We start from the raw sequence: 25,131 nt of genomic DNA, 5'->3' as shown, positions 1-25,131 counted from the left end.
GTGCGTGTGTGTGTGCATTATTTGCATGCGTTAGGGTTTAGACCAGTTTCCACATGCATTAGATTAATTTTATTTATCACGGACACTACAAAGCATGAGAGATTTTAAAGGCTCTCAAAGTACACGATAAGCGTTAAGGAATATTACGCTAAAAATGCTGACTAAAAACCTTTGCATGCTTCAATATGGTATTTAATTTTTTTTTTTTTTTTTTTACGATGATAGCATTGTTAGCTTTTCGGTTAGCATCATTTAGTGAAGAAGCAGTGTGCCGTCTAGTGCTCTTGTACGTCTTGTCTGTGAGTGTAGTCAGTTTTTAGTTTAGAAATAATGTAGATAGTGGAACGTTACGATATCTCTACTCTCAAAAATACCTGCTTCTCATGCAGGTCGCCTGTTGCTAGCTGATGTAAAGTAACACGCAGATGAGTTTGCAGAATAGGGCTTTTTTATAAAAATTTATTCGACAAAAATTCTGACTCAAAAAAAATAACAATCTTTTAGAAGGATAAACAAACTAGCATATTCAGCAGCTAGCTAAACTTTTTAACCACAGAAAAAAAAACCCTCCTGCCTGTAAAATGCTAGACTTTTTTTAACCAGAATTCATGCTAACATGTTAACATGCTAACATAAGATCTTCAGGACAGCTTGTTCGTCAGAGCAGTAAACCTGACTCACTGAATGTTGAGTCAAAAGGAAAAATTACTAGAAAAATTATAACTAGCATATTGATTAGCTAGCTGACGGTTTTTACCACAGAGATTAGCTAAGTTATCCAAAATGCTAGTTCTACGGGGTTTGTTTGTTTGTTTGCTTAAATTTTTTAAATATTTTTTTTAGAACACTGTCGATACAACCTTGTTGTTCACTGAAGCAGTAAACTTGGACGACTCAGGGTTGAGTCAAAAACAAGAATCAGTAAAAAAAAAAACGGGGGGATTGTTGCTGTAGTTGTTTAGTAGCTAGCTAAATGATTGCTTAGCAGTTGCTCAGCTAGCATGCTGCGTAGCGTGAAGGACAGACAACATAACTGGTGTTATATTTTGATTGTTTTTAACGTTTATGCATAGTAAGCATTATGCAGAGGCGTCAGCACTCTAACGCCTTGCTAACGTTACATGGAATAGGGGATACGGCTGAAAATGAAAAATGGAAAATTAACAAGCGCTTACGTCAAAGTTTTGCGTCATGGAAAAAAAAAATATGTTTTTATATCTTGAAATATTTCTTTTATTTTCCTGCTGTGATTTTCTTGTTAGTGAAGTTGACGCCTCTGCATCACGTTGTAAAAAAAAAGTAACGTTCCTCAGTGCATTGTGAACAACAAAGTACGTCTTTCATTCAGTGAAACTACACTGTGTGAAAAAAAAGAAGACTATCAAAATATTTTTTCAAAACAGCTGACGTTCTAGCGAATTGGTTAATCGTGTCACTTACTAGACGTCGGTGCTAGCATTAGCTGTGTAGCAGAGTATGTGAAGGTGATATGTCTTTCGCTATGGCAGATATTCTTGTGTTTGTCTCTCCAGTTCTCAACGTGGAAAGAAGCGTTAACAAATATCTAAGAGGAGATTTAGAAGGCACGAATGGACCTAAGAGTAGGTTTACAATAATTTTTTTTTTTTAAAGAAACAATAACAACAACTCAGTTGTTGTTGTTTTTTTTTTTACAAATTTGTCATAGTGGTCTGCGCAGATTCCATCGTCTCGTCTATGTTATGAAGTGCAACTCTTTAGACAGTGTTAGGGACAATCTGTGTGGAAGCAAGGCGTGTTACACCACGTTTTGATACTGTACTTATCGTAGTCACTCTTTGCTTAGCTAGCTAGCTAGCTAGTTAGACTCCATCCTGTATCGCTGTGCTTGTGGCGTTTTTCGTGCGATGTTTCCTTATTTATTGCTAAGTATTTATTCACGTCTGTCGTAACACGATCACGTGCACTACTGTACTCTACGTCCATAGCACATCAATGTTATCTGATTGATATACCGAAGTCTACTGTACACTCGAACACACAATGAAAAAAAAGCGTAAAAAATGAAATATATATTAAACGTTTTATTTTGTGTCTTTGCGAATACCTTTTCATTAACTCTAACAGATTATTTAATAACTTTTATTCGTGCTAACTTATTTGATAACGTTGTCGGACACAATAACGTGCGATCTAATCACATATACGTATATTTGGGACGTGAATGATGGTTAAAGAAAAAAACTCCATAAAGGAATGTTCCTGACCCGACCGTCACGTAATCCCTTTAACACACTGCTGTAGCTGGTGTTCGTGCTCAGTACTGTGTCCTCCTATTTCTCTCTCTCTCTCTTTCTCTCTCTCTCTCTCTCTCTTTATCAATCTCTCTGTGCAACATGTGTTGATTTGTTTTCCCTTTTTTTTTTCTTTGTCTTTTTGTACAAAGTGGTATTTATTTCTATTTTTGTAGATTGGATTGTATTTTTCTATTTGACTTATTTTTATTTTTTTTCCCCCAATTATTTATGATTCAGCAGGGTTTTGGTGGACAAGAATAACAAGCTAAATCAAACCACCCATGCAATTATGTGTATAGTCATAGATTCGTTAATATATAGTTGCTTTTGAATATTTTTAACATAATTAAAACTTAATATATTCAGTTACAATATTATTTGAAGGGTTTTTCTATTATTGTTTTTTATATTATTATTATTATTATTAATTTTATGGAAAACACTTGAGCCTCTCTGTCTCTCCCCTCTCACTGACGTGCAGAAACTTGAACACACTTTTGAAAGGCTGACTAACCTCGGATCTGTGTCGTGTCGTGCAATACTGTTTCTAACGTTTGTATAAAAGAATAGTGAGAATTACAGTGTATACCTTTTTAACGCAGATTTATTTTTGTCATTGCCTATTTTGCAGAGTTCCGATTCACGGTTGTCATTTTTTTACGGTCGGAAAAAAGATGAACCCCTTTTTTTCATCGCGACTATTTTTAAAAACCCAGATCTCTTTGTACTGATATAAATGATTGTAGTTTATTTTGGATAGCGTTTTGCTAAGAAAAAAAAATAAACAAAAGGAGATTTTTTTTCATGCATTTCTATTTCATTTCATTTTGTTTTATCCTTTTTTTTATTTCACTTTAATAGTGGCGAAAAAATACTTGGAATAATTTTTCATATATGTCATTAACATTATTTTGTATTTTTATGTGAAAATATATAAATATCTAATTTTATGATGCTAATTGCTAAGATGTTATCCATTTGAATTATTTTTCAAGCTGAGATCTTTGTAATATTGTTAATGTTACTAGTTTCTAAATCAGAGTTCGTGTACAGATCTGCTCGAGCGGTTTATGAAGTGTTCGGATTGTAATTATTACTGAATGGATCTTTGATATGCAACATGAAAAATGATGTTGATTTTTATTTTGTTTTGTTTTTTTGTATTTTAATGGGGTGTTGATTACAATCTTTATTTCGTATTTCAGTTTCATGAATAAAGAGCTCTTCTGTTCGAACATAGCTGGAGCATTTGTATATTAGTTTAAGATATACTATATATACTTTTTATTTTTGTATTAGCCAGGGCTTAAAGAAAAAAAGCCAAGTAATTTCCCCCCTATTGTGACCTCATATAAGAAAACCTTCCCCCAGCTTTTGTTGCTCAGCTTTCTTCTTGCCTAATAGGATGATGCTTAGTAGTAACGCATTGACATAGCCATTGAAGCGACACATTAGACACAGACAGAGGTTGTAAAGAGAGAGTTACTTAAGTATTGGAAGAAGATGGGCTCTCAGATGAGATTGTTTGGTCTTCAATAATTCAGTTTTTTAAGAGAGTTACTATGATAACTACAGTATGCACACTGCCTGGTGTAAAAAAGTCACCGTTTCAGAAGGGTCAAATTATTGGGCTGCTTCAAGCAACAACAAAAAAACAACAACTAAGGAGATTTAAAATTCCAGAAACTGGGTTAGGATTTCTCCAACATTTAATTAAAACTAGGAGGAAAGTGCTGAACCATCAACTTTGTGGAAGAAATTTGGTCCGGGAAAAAAAAAATGCCTGGAGATCACTTAAACGCGTGGTGAAGTTAAATGGTAAAAAATCAACAGTAAAAACCAAAGCTATGTTTAGTAGTGTAAGCAAGTGAATTTACACACACACACACACACACAATGTGAGGAAAGACTTCAGTTTGCTAGGGACCAAAAAGATGGAGCAGTGCCTTTGGAGCGATGGAAAAGGGCCATGTGGTTAATCCTATTCTAGAGCGATGGGCGCATCAGGGTAATAAGTAAAGCACATGAAGCGATACACTCACCATGCATAGTGTCCACTGTACAAGCCTCTGGAGACAGTGTTATGATCTGGGGTTGTTTCAGTTGCTCAGGTTTTAGACTCAGCAACGTTATGTGGCAATAAAATGAAGTCAGCTGACAACCTGAATGTACTGAAAGACCAGGTTATCACATCCATGGAGTTTTTCTTCCCTGATGGCACGCCCATTTTCTAGGACTCAGATTGTGAAAGAGGTTCTGGAAGCATGAGGTCACAGTGTGTCTTTTTTATGGCCAGCCATTGGAAATATCACTTCAAGTAAATTAAGGTAACAGTTGAATGGTTCATTTGCAAAATTAGATAAAGGCCATTCTACAAAAAAAATTATAAATAGTCTTTAGTATAATCCTTTATACATGTCACATTCTGAAATGTAAATTAGTTAAGTTATTTTATAGTTAACCAAAAAATTGCTTGGTATCAATTGGTATTACAGACAGATAGATAGACACGCAGACAGACAGAAGATGATTTATGACAATTTATTAAAAACAGAGATATCTGCTTTTACTTATGTTACTCAGTAGTCCCGCTTTGACTTGAACCATAGATAGATAGACAGATAGACAGACAGAAATACATTTGTGACAATTTATAAAAAATAATAATAAATAGATATCTGCTTTTAATTATTTTTTATCTGTTACTTGGTCTTGGTTGGACTTGAACCATACACACACACACACACACACAAGGGATGTTCAAGTCAAATGGGGATTAAGTGTTCTCTTAATTTTTTACAGTTTTTCCCAGTTGCTTTGGTGCATTTCTCACAACAGAATTAAACTTTGCACAATAGTTAGTTCAACCTTCACAACATGTAGTCGTTTTGGCACAACCTTGTGGCGGTTTCATGTTCATTTCGTCCAAAGGCAAATGCCTTTGGACATGAAGCAGTTGAGTAAGTACAAATATCTAAAGAATGGTCACTTTTGACTTGCTATTCATCACTATCTCCTTGCTTTCATCATGAATGTCACAATTATCTATACTTGTACCGGCTGAATAGTCATTGTCCTTACAACAAATAGTCTTCATTTCATAGCTTGTGTCATTGCACTCAAAATTGTTGAACATCTTGTCAAACAATTTGTACACCCATTTTGAAAACCCTATTTTTAAGGAGTTTCCATGAAAATCCCCATAAATTACTTTTCTCAGGTGAACCTTATCTCACACTAATGAAAATTGGTGTGTGTTACTCTTACTTGCAACCAATGAAAAGCCTCTTCTAACCAGTCACAGGTGAATCGCGTTACAGTATCCCCTACTCTAAAAGTATATATATAATGTAAACCAACAGACAGGATTGGCATGAGGTGCATACTAAATCTACAAAACTGCAGAATATGGAACGTCAGCCTTGTGGAAGAGGGGTGAGGATCGGAGGAGAACGAGGACAAAACCGGGTAAGAAGAGGCCAACCACATAGACACGTTCCTGACGAAATCAGGGCAACACTTGTGGATCATGTGATAAACCATGGCCTCACAATGGCCGAGGCTGGTCGAAGAGTGCAGCCAAATGTTGGGAGAGCTACTGTAAGTTCTATTATTCAGACATTCCGTCGGAAAAACAGGTGAGCATACTGTAATGTAGTTATTCAGCACAAACTAATTTGCTCTGCACTTTCATAGTCATACAGGAGACTTGCATTAGGACATGACCTTATAGATCTTTACATATAGACGTACTGTAACTGAAGCGCAGACTTGGCCCAGGTGTGGCATAGTGTGCTGTGGTACAATACAGTAATGCTGTAAAGAAAGGAGTTTTGAATGATAGTCCTGTAACAATTACTGTAAGCATGGTTGCGTTTATTTATGTTTGTGTTTTTTCATCTGCATCTCAAAAAGGACTGCCAGACAACCTAGAAGAGATGGAAGAGATCCACTTTTGACTCCGCAGCAAGAGGAAAGAATTTGTGCAATGGTGGCTGCAAACAACGCTTTGAGACTGAGAGAAATACAAAGAACTGTCGTAGAATATGACACCATCTTCGGAAATATTCAGTCAATATCAATTTCCACCATAGACAGAGTCCTCAGACGGAATGAAATGTCCATGAAGCAATTGTACAAAGTACCATTTGAACGGAACAGTGATCGAGTGAAGGAGCTCCGTCACCAGTATGTACAGGTAAAACATGTTTGCATATGTACCTCTGTTTACTGTAAAAGTTTAGGCCATGTACTGCACTTACATTTATGCATGTTACTGTAATCCTATTTACAATTCAAACTGTACAATCTGTTGTGCCAAATGCACCATTACAGACTTTTTTATTCTCATCGTTTGTATAGTGTATCCTGGAATTGGAGGCCAGGGAACCCCTGCACACATGGATTCAATTTCGCAAAAGGCAGACGGCGTGGACGAAATCACATTGGAGAGAGCCACCATTGATGTCCCAGGCCAACGAGGAGGAAATATTACAATGTGTGCAGCAATCTCAGAAAATGGCGTTCACACCCATATTCCTCGTATTGGTGCATACAATACACAACACCTGTTGGCTTTTCTGGACGCTCTTTATAGGGACCTAATCCCACAAAATAAAAGGGATGATCCTGGTGACAATCGGACAATGTATGTAGTGGTTTAGTGGTTTGGGATAATGTTAGCTTTCATCACTCTGCTGTAGTCAGGCAGTGGTTTGCAGCACACGACAGGATGCTTATGGAGTTTCTTCCTCCTTACACTCCATTCCTAAATCCAATTGAGGAGTTTTTCTCTTCCTGGAGGTGGAAGGTATATGACGGGCATCCACATACCCAAATGACCCTGCTAGCAGCTATGGATGCAGCTTGTGATGACATCACAGCAGAGTCCTGCAGAGGGTGGATTCGACACTCCAAGAAGATACTTTCCCCGATGCATCGATAGAGCTGACATTCGCTGTGATGTTGATGCAAATATGTGGGCAGACAGACGGGAGCGTCTAGATATCAATGATTGATATGCAGCAGTGTCTGTTTTTCAGTTGTTTTTTTTTGTTTTATAACTACTTCAGTAAGGTTTACTGTCTAAGTGAGTTTATGTTTGCTGTTAAATGTTTGATTTACTGTATTTCCCCAGTTGCACAATGCTGTGAACAGTTTCAATTAAATATTATCAAGAGTGCATATGAAGTGTCTTGATTTTCCTTTACAATTTATGGTTTTCAACATGCCATGCATGCTGTCCAGACTTGACACGTCATTGGAAAGCACCTACAAAGAAATCCGTCACAATGAGAACATGTTCGAACCAGTTGATTTTGTGACCAAAGGTGCTAATGACTTGTAATTGTGACAGCCCTGACACTTTGATTGATATAAGTACTTGCTTTTGATGAATATATTATCTGTTTTGATTAAGGGACTTGCTTTTGAAGTATTGACTACTCATTTTGAACAACTGACTTTTCTTTTTGATGAAGTGACTCACTTTTGCAAGTTATATCCACCATGTTTTGCGGTTTGCACTAATTGTTTTGAGAAGAGCCTTAGTAGTGGTGCAGAGATCAATTCTGTTGTGAGAAATGCACCAAAGCAACTGAGAAAAACTGTAAGAAGGATAGATAGATAGGCAGTTAGATAGATGGATAGATAGATGGATGGATAGATGGATGGATGTAAGTTTGGTGTTGGAAGAGTTAACTTCCTTAAAGGGACCAGAACAGAAACCGAAACCTACAGGGAAAGAGACACATGACTGAAGTGATGTCTGGAGAATAATAATCATAATAATCCGACGAGTCAGTAACCTTCAGCGGTCATGCAGCAGGTAACGCGAGATGAGATCATCTCCTCTCCAGACTCGTTCTTCACGTGGACGTGTGTGAGAAGTCTTAGTGTTTATGCGGAAGCTTTTCCGCCTCAGTGCCGATACAGACCGCGGTGATTAACCCCAGGATGTTTGTGTCTATTAATACACCTGAAATATTAAAAACCATCTGCTTGGGGAAATAAATCGTTTGTACAAATTTAAAAATCCGTTGAGTTTGATTTAGAAATGACGTAAGTAACTGACCCTCTCAGGCAGTGGAATGATCAGGTGAATCGATTCACGAGCAGGAAGGAATCGTTCCGTGTTGATTTTCTTTCCCGTTTTGCACAGCGCTAGTATCGTGTGATTAAAAGAAGGGAAACAAAAGTATAATATATTGATGTTTCTGATTGATCTTTCTTTGATCTTTCTTGAAACACTGCCTTGAACAAATTAAAGGAATCGATTCACAAGCAGGAAGGAATCGAATCAATTTTCTTTTACAAGTTAAAACAAGATCAGAGCGTTTGCTGAGGAATAAATCTAGTATATATCAATCGATCAGTAGTTGTTAGGAAATCATAGTAATAATAAAATGTAAAAATCTGAAATAAAAATTGCTCACAAGCATAAACACACTGTAGGATAAGTGAATCGATACTGCTGTGTCGATTCTTTCGATTCCATCGTTCTACTCGAGGTAGACACCTTCTACTGTACATTCTACAAGTATTTTTCTTTACTTGTTATATGTTTTCGTTGTTCCAAGTACATGAATTGGTCAGATTTAAACTAATACACAGTAAAACACTAAATCTTCCACCATTAAACCTCCAATCCCAAATAATACATGTTGCCTTGCACCTCAAGGGTCCGGGTTCGATTCTCGCCTCCATGGGAATGTGGGCATGGAGTTTCCTCCCACAGTCCACATGCAAACTGGGCAAATAGGCATTCCCAAATTGTGTGTATGTGTGTGTGTTCCCTGCAATGGATTGGCACCCCGTCCAGTGTGTACCCTGCGCCATGCAAAAAGTCTTCTATAATAGGCCGTTATACACCTGTAGACCCTGTATACAGGATAAGCAGCATAGAAGTTAAATAATTGATTGAATATAATTTGCATGACTGTATTTAATCCATGCAGGTGATTTAGGTGCGTGAGAAAGGATGGACAGCGCACATGTCCCCACGGAACCTCAGGAGCATGGCGATGTCCAGGAAGTGGGAGGTGCCTACAAGGATGAAGGAAGATCATCCACAAAGCATGAGAAAGTTCTTGGTGCGGAAAGGTGTGGGGGGTTTTTTTGTGTGTGTATTTGCACATATTTTATGCATTTGTGAGAAATTCTTTTTCATGCATTCTGAAACTCAGCTTCACCAAGCGAAAAACCTCCTCGGTTTATCATTTGGTATTAATAAAAGCCAAAAAAAAAAGACAATCAGCTGTGACCCAAAGACAGCGGTCTGGAAGCAATAACATTCCTCTCAGCTTTATTCAAGCATGATGTGTTCCTGGCTGCAGAACTAAAAATATTACACATATCTAATCACCATATATAACATCTGAGTGTCTGACTATCTCAGGGAAGAGTGATAGAAAATAATCTCGAATCCCAAAATTCTGTTCAAAGCAGTAAAATAGTTCAAAGCTCACATTACTCTTAAAATAGCCTGCTTAGTGGGATGCCAGATATTTCAAGAATGCACGATACACTTCTGGTAAGTTCTTGACACCATGTGGTTATTTGTAATATTAACCATCTCTGAACATCTCTTTCAACACTGATGTAAATCATTTTATTATTCACCAGTACTTAAGCCAAGCATGATGTTGCAACAAACCTTTTTTAACCAATGCCTTACATAATAAACAAATATATAAATGCATGGGAAAAATGATTAATGCCTTGTCATTACATACACTACCGCCATCCAGCGGTGCTACAGGCATCCAGCAGGAGAGAGCTGGCTCGCCTGTCCCCAGTTGCCTGTCCATGAAGAGTGACTGGTCCATGGAGGTGCCACTTACACTAAAGCCAGCAGATAACACTCCTGAGCAATGGTATACCAATATATTCATATCATATCATGTCACTAAAGACTAATGCGATTAAAAATGTTAAATTAGTTAATAACCCGAATCCTCGGATCCGAAAACCAACAACATAGAGCCTTCGCTACCTGAGCCACCACTCCCACATCTTACATTACATTGTATCTGTGTAATAATCTTTCCTCAGTCATCTTTTTTAATCTGCATTAAATGGGAAGCCATTAGGGTCAAACTTGGTCATATAATTAATGTGAGTAAAGTAAATAGTAATGCTATTAATCACATGCGTTAACGTGTTAATATTGACAGCCCTACTACGTTAGACACTACTATGTTAGTAGACCATTTTGGCACACAGGTGTCTCCTATAAGCTGCCTTTGAGGTGTGGATAAAAATGTGTGGGGGTAAGTTGTGTTTGACAACCCATCATTTCATCCCTCGTCCATTGCTTTCATTGATTAGATGCTTTGTTAGCTTATCATCGGATCAGATGATATTATAGACCTACAATGTTCACATATAAGGTTATTGTGCCTGATAAAATGCTTTAACTACATACTGTACATAATGTTTGTCACTAGAAATATATCTGTTCTGTTTTATGTCTAAGGGCTTCTCTTGAGACCAAGAGTTCATCTTCTCTAAGCTGCCTATCCATGAGGAGCCACCAGTCAATGGATCCACCCGTCAAGTTTGAAGACAGAGCACCTACTGAAGAAATGTACTATCTATATTTGTTGTTTAATATTTGTTTGTAGTTGGTGATTTTTAAGTTATTTACACACGTCTGTCTTTTCCTAAGTACGGGAAGGCAGAAACGCTCATCTGCTCCCAGCTGTGTGTCCATGAAGAGTGCCCATTTCATGGATCCACCAGGCTCTTCCAAGGAGATCATCTTTGATGAAAGGTTGCTTTATGGTTGCATTAATTCACAATGTCAAAATGTTATCCAGTAAATGATAACTTTAGTTATTAATTAATCTATGCTCTGTTTAATCTTTGTCTTCCTTTAAAGGGACCAGCCAGGAGGATCTCGCCAGCCTGAACAGACGTATCTTTCTGCTACAATAAGGGTAAAGCTTTTAAAGCTTGTTTTTGCCTTTGGAGGAGAAACTGAAAGTGTTGACAGACTAAGCACACGTAGTTCGGTCAAAGTACACAATTACGCAAAAGGACAGAGTTTAGTGTTGTTGTTGTTTTTTTCAGTGAAATGCATCTTTTCTTTTTATCATGTTTGACATAAAAAGTATTGCATTACAGACTTGGGGAAAAAAATCCAATCATGTATGCCGCTACATATTATTATATATATGAGGGTGAGTCAATAATGATCCACACTCCGGTTATATTAAAATATCGATGCTTTCCGTTTAAGGCTACTGACTTCTCAGTCACCGCTGTGCAGATGTGATCGGGTTACATCAGGCCAGTTGTAACTGCAGTGCTAGCAAAAATGGGTGCCTTACTTGTGATTTGCAAGAAAGAAGAGCAGCAATCAGTGATTTTTTTTGTCTGATGGTGCACCTGGTGCTCAAACATCTCACAGCAGAGCATAAACAGAAATGTTTGGATTGTCCAGAAGCTTGTGAACGGCAGAGTATGGGACAGAATCATCTTCAATCATCGATGAGAAAATGTTTAAAAGTCTCAAAAACGCAGAGGACCGCTCCCAAGGGCGTCGTGATCTTGCATGACTTCTGGCCCACACTGTGGACACTCTGCAAAAACTTTGTTTCAAGGTGTTTAAGCGTCCTCCCTAGAGCCTTGTTCTTACTTCATTGGACTCCCACATGTTTGGTCCCCTGAAAGCAGCGAGACGAGGACGAATATTCACTTCTGATGAAGTGCATTTGTGTATCGTACTGTAGCTCAGCTTAAAACATTTTTAATGAGGGAACAGATGGATAAAGTCTATTAAAAAGCAAGGAGATTAAGTCGGACAATGATGTATTTGTTTTTCCTAAAAATTAATTAAAATAAAGCTAGAAAGCAGATCATTTTTTGACTCACCTCCAAAGTTTCAACTCACATCATTCTTATTATGGCAACCTCATAATGTAATCAACCCAAATACAAGCTACTGATATACTGTACACTGCGTGACCAAAGCAAAATAATTTATTCGACTGACTTTATTTTATTGCCCCGTAACGTTGCTGAGTCTAGACCTGAGCAACTGAAGCAACCCCAGATCACAACACTGTCCCCAGAGGCTTGTACAGTGGACACTATCCCTCCTCTTCTGTTATCACCCAGACACACCCGTCCTTTTGGCATAGTGTCAATCTGGCCTCATCAGACCACATGACCTTTTTCCATTTCTCCAAAGTGAAAAAGCTTTTTTTCAACTACAGTTTGCCATTTTGTTTGTCCAGCAGTGTGTCCCTGTAACCTTTTATCATATTTAGTTAATCTTATTCTATTGTTGTTTATTCAAGTTTTAGTTGACTAAAAATCTTTTTATATGAATTTACACACATGGATTGTTATAGGGATACTGTAGCTCCTATGGGTCATAATCATTTGCTAACCTATTAGATTAATGTGTTTGGCACATTCGGTTTAACTATAAAATCAAATACATCATAACATGTAATTATGGTAACATGTGATAACATAAGGCTGTAAAACTGGGTGATTTTTGTAGTCTGCTTTGATGCATCTCTTTAGGTTTGTGTGCCCCCACTGTTTCCCCTCCGATATTACGGCACATCAGCTTTTTTCTCCCGTTCAATATGAAGAAAATGGCCGAAAATATTGGCTCTTTTCATTCACCCGAGTTTATCGTCAACAATATTGCATGCTGATGTCATCACTGTCACTATTTACTGATTCACATGACGTCTCGTCATCATCTTGTCTTAGTAACAGGGAAAAAAGATCATCAACAAATATTTTTCGTCAAAAATAATGACGAAAATAACACTACTGTCCAGGCAGGTTTGATGCACAAAACTAATATGTGACCCAGTCTATGTGCACAGCAAAAATCATGTTTTTATGATTCAGTTTTTTTGCATATACAGTAATCCTTCTACCTTAAACATAGTCTTTCTATGTACTGTTCATTTGATATGCACAAATGTTTTTTTTTTTTTTAAGTGTCCCCTTTCTTATATTCCAGCATGTCTAATTTTATTTATTTAACTGCTCGTATTAGAACTTTGAGGAGAAATTCATGAGTTTGATGAATAGAGAGATGAAGAAAATAAGCCAGATTCTCAACCCAGATTATGTTGGATCTGTGGAAAGTGCAGAGGAAGACGAGGACAGCAATCATGCCAAAGAAGCGGCTCTAAAGATCGCTCTACATATTTTAAAAGGCATGAAAGAGCACGATTTGTTCGAAAAGCTGAATAAATGTAAGCTACACTCTCTTTCTTTGTTAAAATCATGACGATATTAAGTAATCCACAGTCGAATTTGTGTAGAATATAATGGTTTTTAAATTTTCCTGGTCTAGTTGGAAATGTATATAAAATTCAGAAAAAATTCAAATCCAGCCTGAAGCACAAGAGCGAGCGTGTGTTTGAAGGAATCGCTCGGCAAGGAAACCCATCCCTTCTCAACAAAATCTACACCGAGCTCTATATCACAGAGGGTGGATGTGGAACCCTCAACGATGAACATGAAGTGAGACAGATCGAGTCGTTGAACAGAGTTCCAGTGGTACAAGAGACACCAATTAAATGCAACGAAATCTTTAAACCACTACCAGGGCAAGACAAACGCATCAGGACCGTCTTGACCAATGGTGTAGCTGGTATTGGGAAAACCGTCTCTGTCCAGAAGTTTATCCTGGACTGGGCTGAAGGCAAAGCCAATCAAGATGTGCATTTCTTATTTCCGTTGCCATTTCGGGAGATAAATCTCATGAGAGAGGAGAAACACTCTTTGGAGGAACTTCTTCATTGCTTTTTTAGAGAAATGAAAAACATCTCACTCTCAGAACTTGAAAACTGCAAGATGGTTTTCATCTTTGATGGTCTGGACGAATGTCAACTTCCTCTGGATTTTAAAAACTACGAAAGATGTTCGGAAATCACAGAACCACTGTCGATGAATGTTCTTCTAACAAACCTTATTTTAGGAAATCTCCTTCCACACTCTCTGCTCTGGATCACTTCCCGACCGGCTGCCTCTAACCAGCTACCAGCTAACTGCATTGACCAAGTAACGGAGGTGAGAGGTTTCAATGACCCCCAAAAAGAAGAGTACTTCTACAGGAGAATCAGTGACCAAAGTTTGGCCAAGAAAATATTCCATCACGTGAAGGCCACAAGAAGTCTCCATATCATGTGCCATATTCCTGTCTTCTGCTGGATTTCTGCAACAGTGCTTGAGAGGCGATTGGGCCAAGCAACGAATCAACACATGCCCAAATCGCTGACTGAAATGTACACTCATTTCTTGATCTTCCAGACACAACAAAGAAATGAAAAATATACAGATGGGAAGGACATGCAGCCTTGCTTTACCAAGGCAAACCTTCTTTCACTTGGGAAGCTAGCTTTCAGGCAACTCCGTAAACGTGACCTGATCTTCTACAGAGAAGACTTGGAGGAATGTGGCATTGACATCAAAGAGGCATCAGTCTATTCTGGAGTGTGCACGCAGATCTTCAGAGAAGAGAACACCCTATTCCAGAGGAAGGTCTACAGCTTCGTGCACTTGAGCTTCCAGGAATATCTTGCTGCACTATTTGTGTACCTATGCTGGGCTGACACAGAATTTGACCTGCTTCAAAATCATAACCTCCAGGAGCTTTGCCTAAATTCAACACTTTTCGATTTGCACAAGAGTGCAGTGGACTTGGCTTTGCACTCAAAAGACGGCCACCTGGACCTCTTTGTTCGATTCCTCCTCGGTCTTTCTCTGGAATCCAATCAGAACCTGTTGCACGATTTCCTGCCAGAGAATGTGAGCACCGATCAGACCTGCCAGGATACCATTTCTTATATAAAGCTCAAATTCGGAGAGAACCTTAGGACTGAGAGCACCATGAACCTGTTCCACTGTCTGCAAGAGCTTAACGATCATACGCTTGTACAGGAAATTCAAACCTACCTGAACAGGAAGAGTCTCTCGGCAGAAACACTCTCACCAGCACAGTGGTCAGCTCTGGTCTTTGTGTTGCTGACAAGTGAGGAGAAGCTTGAGGTGTTTGACCTAGGAAAATACGTAAGGTCAAATGAGGGATACAAGCGATTAAAACCCGTAGCCAAGGCATCCAGGACTGTCATGTAAGTATGGTTATGTTTACTAATAATGACCATGCATTAACAATTAGATAAAATTATTAGATCTGAGACTTAATTTTGGAAGGTGTAATGATAGAGTTTTAAGCCTTGTTGACTTTGATTTTCAGATTGTCTTCCTGCAACCTTACAAAGGACATCTGTCAATCACTGGCCAGTGTTCTTCATTCTGAGTCTTGTGCTATTACAAAGTTAGATTTAAGTTACAATGTCCTGGAGGATAAAGGACTGGAGCATCTGTGCCGTGGGTTGCAGAGTCCAAACTGTCGACTGGAGATGCTGAAGTAAGAACCTACAATATGTAATTCAGAGGTTTTCTACATCTAATGCTGTGGGATCGATTACACTTGACCCCAAAGTCTGGTTCATTTTGATCAATGAGAAACACAACTGTTCCAGACTCAGGGACCGTGCCAGAGTACTCTTGGTTCCGGGCACAAGTGGCAATCTTATCCATTGACCTACACAGCTGTAGTAGAAAGCAATGCAAGAGCATTATACGCTACTTGAATTTTCTGAAATATGAATAATATTAGGCATAGCATAAGGGTAACATCCTTGTTCTTTTCTTACATTTACATTTAGGCATTTGGCAGAGGCTCTTATCCAGAGCAACTAGCAAAATTGCTGAAGTTTCCATCATTGGATAGGTTACTAGTCAAGTGTATTCGAGTACGGAGAAGAAAAATAATGTGAATGCTGCCGGGCGGGGGTGTGGGGGGTTTGGTGGATCATAGTGGCTGCCTGTGTTGCCTTTCCATCTAGTAGTGACTACAGTTTGCTGGCGTGTAGTTGGTGATTAAGGTTCTACAAGCCATCTGTCAGTGGTCATAATGTTATGGCTGTAAATATACAATTGAATTTTTGTCTTCATTTGTAGCCTGGCATGTTGTAGCTTCCGAATTGGCGGTCTGAAGCTTACTTCTGCTCTACAATCGAACCTTGGACACATCAGAGAGCTGGACCTGAGCTACAATCTTATTGGAAGTCGAGCTGTTAGTGAGATCATGGCATTACTGCCTAACAGCAGGATCGAAACACTCAGGTGATGCATAAAAAAAGTTCTTTCAGCTTTAGTTTTTTTGCAGGTATTACAATCTCAGGTCATATTCTAACTGAAATCATAATGCATTTCACACAGACTTGTGCACTGTGACGTCAAAAAAGAGTGTTGCGCTTTTTTGGCATCGGCATTAAGCGCCACATCGTGTCACCTTAAACATTTGGATCTGAGTGACAACAACATATGGGATAAAGGTGCAGGAGTCTTTCCTGAATTACTGAGCAATAAAAATTGTAAACTTCAGTCCCTAAGGTAAGGAATATGGATGTGGAAAACTTAAGAGTTTCTTAACAAAGGGATTGTCCATTCACAGTCCTGCTAGGAAACTCTCTAGACAATTCACAATTTATTATGAATTTCAGATGCTCTATATCTTCAGAGCTGCTATGCTCAACTGAGCAGCCAAGAGCCAGTTATCTTTTATGTACTTTCCCAAATATATTACCTCACTGTGTTTCTTTTTCCTTGTTTAAATTTTCTACTCCTTTTGTTCTGTATTCTGTTGTCTATTTTATTGTATTTCATTTTCCTCTATCTTTCCACCATATTCTTCTTTCCCATTTTTCTCAATCCTTGTCAATCCCTTTCCCCATATAAATTTTACTTCCCATTCTCTCATGCTGCCATTTGTCTTGTTCCAATTTCCCAATCGTCATTTCCTGTATTGTTTTTATCCTGTACAGGTTAACTTTGGATCGCGAGCATAATTCATTCAGGAAGCGTGCTTGTATATCAAAACACTCATATATCGAAGCGAATCTCCCCCTTAAGCAAAAATGGAAACTACAACGATTCGTTTCATGATAATAATTTAAACAAAATATAAAGAAGAAATAAAACTTATTAACCTGCACTTTACCTTTAAAAAGAATTGTGGCTGTAGTGATTGAGACCAGAGAGAGAGGAGAAAAGGAGGAAGAGGGCTACTGTGGATGACTTTCACCCACACACATACAGGTGAAACTCGAAAAATTTTAATATCATGCAAAAGTTTATTTATTTCAGTAATACAACTTAAAAGGTGAAGCTAATATATGAAATAGACTCATTACATGCAAGGCAAGATACTTCAAGCTGTGATTTGTCATAATTGAGATGATTAAGGCTTACAGCTCCTAAAAAAAACCAAATCCACAATCTCAGAAAATTAGAATTTTGTGAAAATGTTTAATATTCTAGGCTCAAAGTGTCCCACTCTAATCAGCTCAATTAAGCCATAACACCTGCAAAGGGTTCCTGAGCCTCTCTTAGTCTGGTTCAGTCGGAAGCACAATCATGGGAAAGACTGCTGACCTGACAGTTGTACAGAAAACTATCATTGAAATCCTCCATAAGGAGAAAAATCCTCAAAAGGTAATTGCAAAAGAAGTTGGATGTTCCCAAAATGCTGTATCAAAACAAATTAATAGAAAGTTATTTGGAAGGGAAAAGTGTGGAAGAAAAGGGTGCACAAGCAGCAGGGATGACCGCAGCCTGAAAAGGATTGTCGGGAAAAGGCCATTCATAGGTATGTTGTATTCCTCTTGTCAAAAGTATTGGGGACTTTTACAAGGACTGGACTGAGGCTAAAGTCAGTGCATCAAGAGCCACCACACACAGACGTGTGTGCCCCTGGACATGGGCTTTAAATGTCGTATTCCTCTTGTCAAGCCGATCTGGAACAACAAACAACGTTTGAAGCGTCTTACCTGGGCTAAAGAAAAAAAGAACTGGTCTGTTGCTTAGTGGTCCAAAGTCCTCTTTTTTTAAGAAAGAAACTTTTGCATCTTATTTGAAAACAAAGGACCCAGAGTGTGGAGGAAGAATGGAGAGGCACACACTGCAAGAAGTCCAGGGTGCAGTTTTCACAGTCTATGTTGATTTGGGAAGCCATGTCATCTGCTGGTGTTGGTCCACTGTGCTTCATTAAGTCCAGGGTCAATGCAGCCATCTACCAGGAGATTTTGGAGCACTTCATGCTTCCTTCTGCGGACGAGCTTTATGGGGATGCTTACTTCACTTTTCAGCAGGACTTTGCACCCGCCCACACTGCCAGTAGCACCAACACCTGGTTCAATGACTGTCATTGGCCGGCAAACTCGCCTGACCTGAACCCCATAGAGAATCTGTGGGGCATTGCTAAGAGAAAGATGAGAGACATGAGACAGAACAATGCAGAGGATCTGAAGGCCGATATTCAAGCATCTTGGTCTTCCATAACACCTCAGCAGTGCCACAGGCTGATAGCTTCCATGCCACGCCGAATTGAGGCAGTAATTGCCGCAAAAGGGGCCCAAACCATGTACTGAGTACATATGCATACTTATACTGTTCATAGGTCTGATATGTTCTTTGTACAATCCTTGTTTTATTGACTGCATGTAATATTCTAATTTTCTGAGATTGTGGTTTTGGGGTTTTCATGAGCTGTAAGCCATAATCATCTAAATTATGACAAATCACAGCTTGAACTATCTTGCTTTGCATGTAATGGGTCTATCTCATTTTTTAGTTTTACCTTTTAAGTTGCATTAGTAAAATAAATACACTTTTGCATGATATTCAAATTTTTCGAGTTAACCCACACTTGTACACACACACACACACACACCCCAGTTTACCGATAGAGACCCTCACTCACACACACACACATACAAAAACAAAATAAAAAATACTGTATGCGCACACATGTGGTCACAGTGCTATAATAAACAGTACACACATGCACGGTTGTTGACTGTACGCGTGACGCACACGCCTGAGACGAGCATGAGAGACGATTACCCACAATACTGCTCGTATTTCACAACCCGCTCGTTTACCGTGTTAAAATTTATTTCAAACCTTTGCTTCTTTTGTGAAACACTTGCAATCCAAGGTTCCACTGTATTTGCTCTTCTCATATTAAAAAAAAATCCTTCCCCATATTCTGCTGTCCCACAATTTCTTGCCTTGCATTTGTTTTTTGTTTTTCTATCCTGAATATTATTTTCCATTATTTTATTTTCCTAGTATTTCCTTGTCCTGCATTTCCATTTGAAATATTTCTTTTTCTATACTTTTTTTTTCAGCATGGTCATCTTTCCCATATTCCTTTTTCTATTATCCAGTTTCCGTGTTCCCTTGATCCATATTTTCATTTCAAGTTCCATATTAATTTTATCTGCCTTTTTTTCTGTTTCCTGTCTTCATATTCCCCTTTCCCTATTTTCTTTTCTCTTATCCTGTTTTCCATAATTTCCCATTCCCCACATTTCCCTTTCCTCAGGTTTGTTTTTGTTGTATTTTAATTTCCCATAATCCATTTGCCTGTATTTCCACTTGACATGTTTTCTTTATCATATATTCACACTTCTTTATTCCAAATTTTTGTATTTGCTTTGTCAATATTTCCCTTCACCTTTTCCTCCATTTTTGTTTTCTGTGTGGCACTATCCCATATTGACACATTTTCATCACTTTATTCTAGTTTTTAAATTTCCATTTTTCTTGTTACTTTTTGTTATTCATTTTCTGTGTACTTTATTTGGATAAACCTTTACTGTATTCAGTTTTTGAGTTTTTCTGCTTTTTTTTTTCTTTATTTCCTATACTTTTCAATATAATTTTCCAGGCTGGCTAAATGTGGCATAACTTGGAAAAGCCGGAACATGCTGGAGTACGCATCCACCTCGTCGTCCTGGTGTCTCCAATCCCTCGATTTGAGTGACAATGAGCTGCAAGACACAGGAGTAAAAAAACTTGCTTATGAACTGAATAATATGACATGCAAATTAGACACATTGAGGTATATAAATTATATATATATATGTGATAATTATATTATCATTAAGGTGCATTTTGTATGTAACCATGAGAAGATCATGATGCTGAGAGACGCCTCTCTGTCTTCAGCCTCTCAAACTGTGGATTCACCGAGCGAGGATTGTCGGCTCTGGCTTCGGCTCTGAGTTTAAACCCCTCGTGCCTGAGAGAACTGGATGTAAGTAAGAATTTCCCTGGCAAGGCTGCGGTTGAGCAGCTGTGTACAGCTCTAAGACAATCCACCTGCACTCTTCAAAAGTTATGGTGAGCACTGTGCATCCATTTTCACACTGCAGCTGCAAAAAAAAAAAAACTGGCGGTAAGAGTAGCTTTTAATAAGAATCATCACTGGCTGGCGTCTAGAAACTAAAATAGACATGATGAATGCGCTCACTACTGTATATAAAAAGAGGTTTGAAAGAAGTTGAATTTCACTCAAGTGAGAGTACAGGTACAAGTTTACTTAAATCTCCTGGTTAAAGTTAAAATTTACATCCAAAGCATTAAAAAATAAAATCAAGATTTTAATTTATGTACAGTATGGAAGCTTAGAAGAAGATAAAAAAAAAATCTGGATGTTTGCCTCCATTTTAATCACGCATTAATAAGTTCTTCTTTTCCAAACAAACCTTTACCTTAGCATACATTAGCAAAGGCTTGCTAACAACAGCAGTGTAAAATGCTAGTTAGCATGATTACAAACAAACTAGCTAAATGCTTACACAACTTACACGCAGCAGCACACAAAATTACTCTGTGTTAGGTCTTATTCCTGCTTTTTCTGTTAAAAAATTATGCATATAAAAATTCCTCAGAATTCCAGAGAAGTTCAAAACTTTCATTCAAGGGGAAAAAAATTATAGCTTAAACAGAAAATTCTGTTAGGAATGTAGGAATGTAGGAAGTAATTCTGGATACTAAGTAGAATTATGGGCAGTAAAGCGTATTTACTTCAAACTGCTTGATACTAATCCTGATCCTCCATGACTAGCAAGTTCACTAACAATTAGTCATGAGGGAAAAAAATGCTCTGCTAACTCAGACATTTAGAATTTTGTCTTGTCGAATAGATAAAACTTTACCCTTTTGGAATGAATGCTAAAAGTAAAAAAAAAGACTGTACTAGCGAATTTAACATCAAAACTTACAAAACCAGAATATCTGGCTAATTTAACAGCTAGCTAGCTAAGTTAACTAAGTAAATTAGTTAATTTAGCTTTACACACACACACACACACACACACACAGCACCTGCGTGCACAAACAGTCTGTCAGGATTTATTTTAACTTTTTTTTTTTTAAGTTTTTGTTTTTACTTTATATTTTGTATAAAGTATTTTATGTATTTATTTTGTTGGGCTGTGGAACGTATAGTGTGAGTTTCCAAATACGAGTGCTTTGAAATATGAGCCCGCTTCCGGAACGAATTATTCTCGTAATCCAAGGTTCCACTGTAGTTCATAAGCTTAATAAGATAATTAAATATGTGCCATTGTACAGTAAACCTTGCTAGTTAAAAGTTAGAATATGTAAAATCCAAATATATATTGAATTCCTCTAACTGATTTGCCCATACAGCATGGAACAATGTGGGCTTGTCCCTGAAATATGTATCTTCCTGGCTGAAACTCTCAGCCAAAATTCGAGTCTGAGAGAGCTGAGTCTGAGCCATAATGATCTCGGGGATGTGGGAGTAACTGCGCTCTTCAGTGCACTCCAGAGTAGACGTTGCACCATGAAGATCTTGAGGTAGAGTGGAATACATCTATAATGACATGACATTTTCTCCTACTAGCTACATTGCCTATATGGCCTTGTGCCATCTGTCTACAATGACTGTTAGATGGCCGAGAAGTCCAAAACAAACTAATAAATAATTTTTTTAAAAACAAAATAACGAAACCAAAAACACCAAAAACATCATGATAAAACCAAAAAGAAAAAAACTAATTTAAGAACAAACTAGCAAAACCAAAAACAAAATAACAAAACTAAAAACAAATGAACACATTTAAAAACATAATAACAAAATCAAAAACAAAAAAAGGCAAACTTAAGGCTTTGTGTTTTTGTTTTGTTATTTTGTTTTTAAATTATTATTATTTTTTTTTTGGTTTAAGTTTTATTTTGTGTTGTACTTTTTGGCCACCATAATATACAGTAGTAAAACACTTGAGTCTCCTATTTCTTCATATTAAGCTGAATTAAATGATGTAGAATAATTTAAAAAATGGGAACAAATCTTTTATTGTGAAGTGCCTTTAGATACAGTACAAGAGTAGAGTCTGAGTCTGAGGACGTTTAAATTAAATCAGTGGAGCTGTCTTACAGACATTATTTTTTTCAAAGGTAAAATTATAGTTTTATAGCATAAAATTTAGTTTTAAATTCATTTGGAAACCGTAATCCAATTAGAGCTTTAATCAATATTTGAAACCTCACTTTAAAAAAAAAATATGTTCACATTCAGATTTTTTGCCTTTACTTTCTCAATTTCTAATGCCATCATGCTAACACTGTAATACACTACATTCACGTTGCTAACTAAAACCTTACTGTATGGTGTTTTGCGAGTGTACCTGTCATATAACTGGTTTCTATTTAAATTCTACTTTTGCAGACTGGCGAAATGTTCCCTGACTGACGGCATTTGTGAGTTCTTGGCCTCGGCACTAAGCTCAAGCACCACATTCCTTTCTGACCTGGACTTAAGCGGCAACAACCTCAGCCAAAACAGTACCACTTTCCTCTCCTCTATATCGAACATAAACCTGACACTGTTATAAGAACTGTTAAACTCAGTGTTTCCTGTATCTCAGGAGATCTCAAATGAGTGTTTCTCTTTAAAGTTGTACAGCTATTGTACCACAACAAATTCGTTCTCAAGACCTTCATGAGGCGGTTTGTTTAGATACAGGGAGTTTAGAATCAGAATTATAATTCATCTTTAAGGGTTTCAGAAGGATTTTTTTTTTTTGCATACCCAGAAGTACTGTATATAAGTGTGTGTAAACTTTTGGAAATTTTCTATGTAATTTTAAAATTTTGTAAACATGAAAATAGGTTTTAAAAGAAGGACTTCAGGAATAAGCAAGGAAGAAAACTTGGGTTTGTGCCATTAAGTAATCAATAGCATGTATTACTTAATTGTTTTATTGCTCTGTACAGTGGAACCTCGGATTGCGAGTAACGGAGTTTGCGAGTGTTCCGCAAGGCTAGCAAAGATTTTTAATACATTTTTTACTTGAAAAACGAGCATTGTCTTGGTTTATGAGCACCGACTATCATGGATCACTCATGCGCTACTTGTTTTGACGCCGAGCGTTACGTGATCACAACTTAGCCAACGAAATTGCTGCGAAATTGAAGTTAATCGTCTCCCCTGCTGAGTCTTAGTGTGCGTCTCTTACTGGTGTAATCAACATCCGTGCACGCGTGTACTGTTTACTATAACACTATGTGTGTGTGTGTGTGTGTGTGTTTGTCTATGTGTGTGTGTGTGTGCGCGTAATTTGACAACGTGCTCCTTTACTCACAACAACACAGACACACGCACACTCTCGCCTTTACAGCCCCCCTCCCACCCCCTTCTCTTCTCAGCTTCCCACACACATACAGACGCACACTCTCTGCTTTTCACAGAAACTCTGCTCTGTTGCGATTATTTTCAAAGGTAAACTTTACTTTACAACAGTGATTCCGTTGGTTTGCGCTCACGTCAGTGTGATTAGCAATGTTCCTTACTAATTTTTCCGATAAAACAGTCTCTCTGTTAATGTGAGTGCCTGCGTGCACAAACGGAAACACTTATTTGTCGGGATTTAAAGGTAAAGTGCAGGTTAATAAGTTTTATTTTTACTTTATATTTTGCATTTGTGAGTTCTTGGCCTCGGCACTAAGCTCAAGCACCACATTCCTTTCTGACCTGGACTTAAGCGGCAACAACCTCAGCCAAAACAGTACCACTTTCCTCTCCTCTATATCGAACATAAACCTGACACTGTTATAAGAACTGTTAAACTCAGTGTTTCCTGTATCTCAGGAGATCTCAAATGAGTGTTTCTCTTTAAAGTTGTACAGCTATTGTACCACAACAAATTCGTTCTCAAGACCTTCATGAGGCGGTTTGTTTAGATACAGGGAGTTTAGAATCAGAATTATAATTCATCTTTAAGGGTTTCAGAAGGATTTTTTTTTTTTGCATACCCAGAAGTACTGTATATAAGTGTGTGTAAACTTTTGGAAATTTTCTATGTAATTTTAAAATTTTGTAAACATGAAAATAGGTTTTAAAAGAAGGACTTCAGGAATAAGCAAGGAAGAAAACTTGGGTTTGTGCCATTAAGTAATCAATAGCATGTATTACTTAATTGTTTTATTGCTCTGTACAGTGGAACCTCGGATTGCGAGTAACGGAGTTTGCGAGTGTTCCGCAAGGCTAGCAAAGATTTTTAATACATTTTTTACTTGAAAAACGAGCATTGTCTTGGTTTATGAGCACCGACTATCATGGATCACTCATGCGCTACTTGTTTTGACGCCGAGCGTTACGTGATCACAACTTAGCCAACGAAATTGCTGCGAAATTGAAGTTAATCGTCTCCCCTGCTGAGTCTTAGTGTGCGTCTCTTACTGGTGTAATCAACATCCGTGCACGCGTGTACTGTTTACTATAACACTATGTGTGTGTGTGTGTGTGTTTGTCTATGTGTGTGTGTGTGTGCGCGTAATTTGACAACGTGCTCCTTTACTCACAACAACACAGACACACGCACACTCTCGCCTTTACAGCCCCCCTCCCACCCCCTTCTCTTCTTAGCTTCCCACACACATACAGACGCACACTCTCTGCTTTTCACAGAAACTCTGCTCTGTTGCGATTCTT

General features: G+C 37.9%; 1 protein-coding gene across 1 annotated transcript; it reads left to right on the top strand.

The window, feature by feature from the left end:
• The first annotated feature begins 7,996 nt into the window (after positions 1–7,996).
• Positions 7,997–24,113, top strand: LOC128509921 (NACHT, LRR and PYD domains-containing protein 12-like). Its single transcript, XM_053481797.1, has 15 exons — positions 7,997–8,103; positions 9,233–9,377; positions 10,025–10,150; positions 10,753–10,863; positions 10,945–11,049; positions 11,158–11,215; positions 13,303–13,504; positions 13,606–15,385; positions 15,511–15,684; positions 16,281–16,445; positions 16,542–16,715; positions 20,056–20,229; positions 20,337–20,510; positions 21,825–21,995; positions 22,867–24,113. Exons 2-15 carry the CDS (start codon positions 9,256–9,258, stop codon positions 23,030–23,032), a joined length of 3,702 nt encoding a protein of 1,233 aa, XP_053337772.1. The 5' UTR covers positions 7,997–8,103; positions 9,233–9,255; the 3' UTR covers positions 23,033–24,113.
• The last annotated feature ends 1,018 nt before the right edge of the window (positions 24,114–25,131 follow it).

Source organism: Clarias gariepinus, chromosome 22, assembly GCF_024256425.1.
Source record: "Clarias gariepinus isolate MV-2021 ecotype Netherlands chromosome 22, CGAR_prim_01v2, whole genome shotgun sequence".
NCBI classification, from domain to species: domain Eukaryota; kingdom Metazoa; phylum Chordata; class Actinopteri; order Siluriformes; family Clariidae; genus Clarias; species Clarias gariepinus.
This window is presented reverse-complemented; position numbering and strand designations above follow the sequence as displayed.

Coding starts and splice junctions, on each gene's coding strand:
- LOC128509921 (XM_053481797.1), top strand. CDS start 9,256: ATGGACAGCGCACATGTCCCCACGGAACCTCAGGAGCATGGCGATGTC. Junction 10,864..10,944: donor AGAGCACCTACTGAAGAAAT/GTACTATCTATA, acceptor TCTTTTCCTAAG/TACGGGAAGGCAGAAACGCT. Junction 11,216..13,302: donor ATCTTTCTGCTACAATAAGG/GTAAAGCTTTTA, acceptor TGCTCGTATTAG/AACTTTGAGGAGAAATTCAT.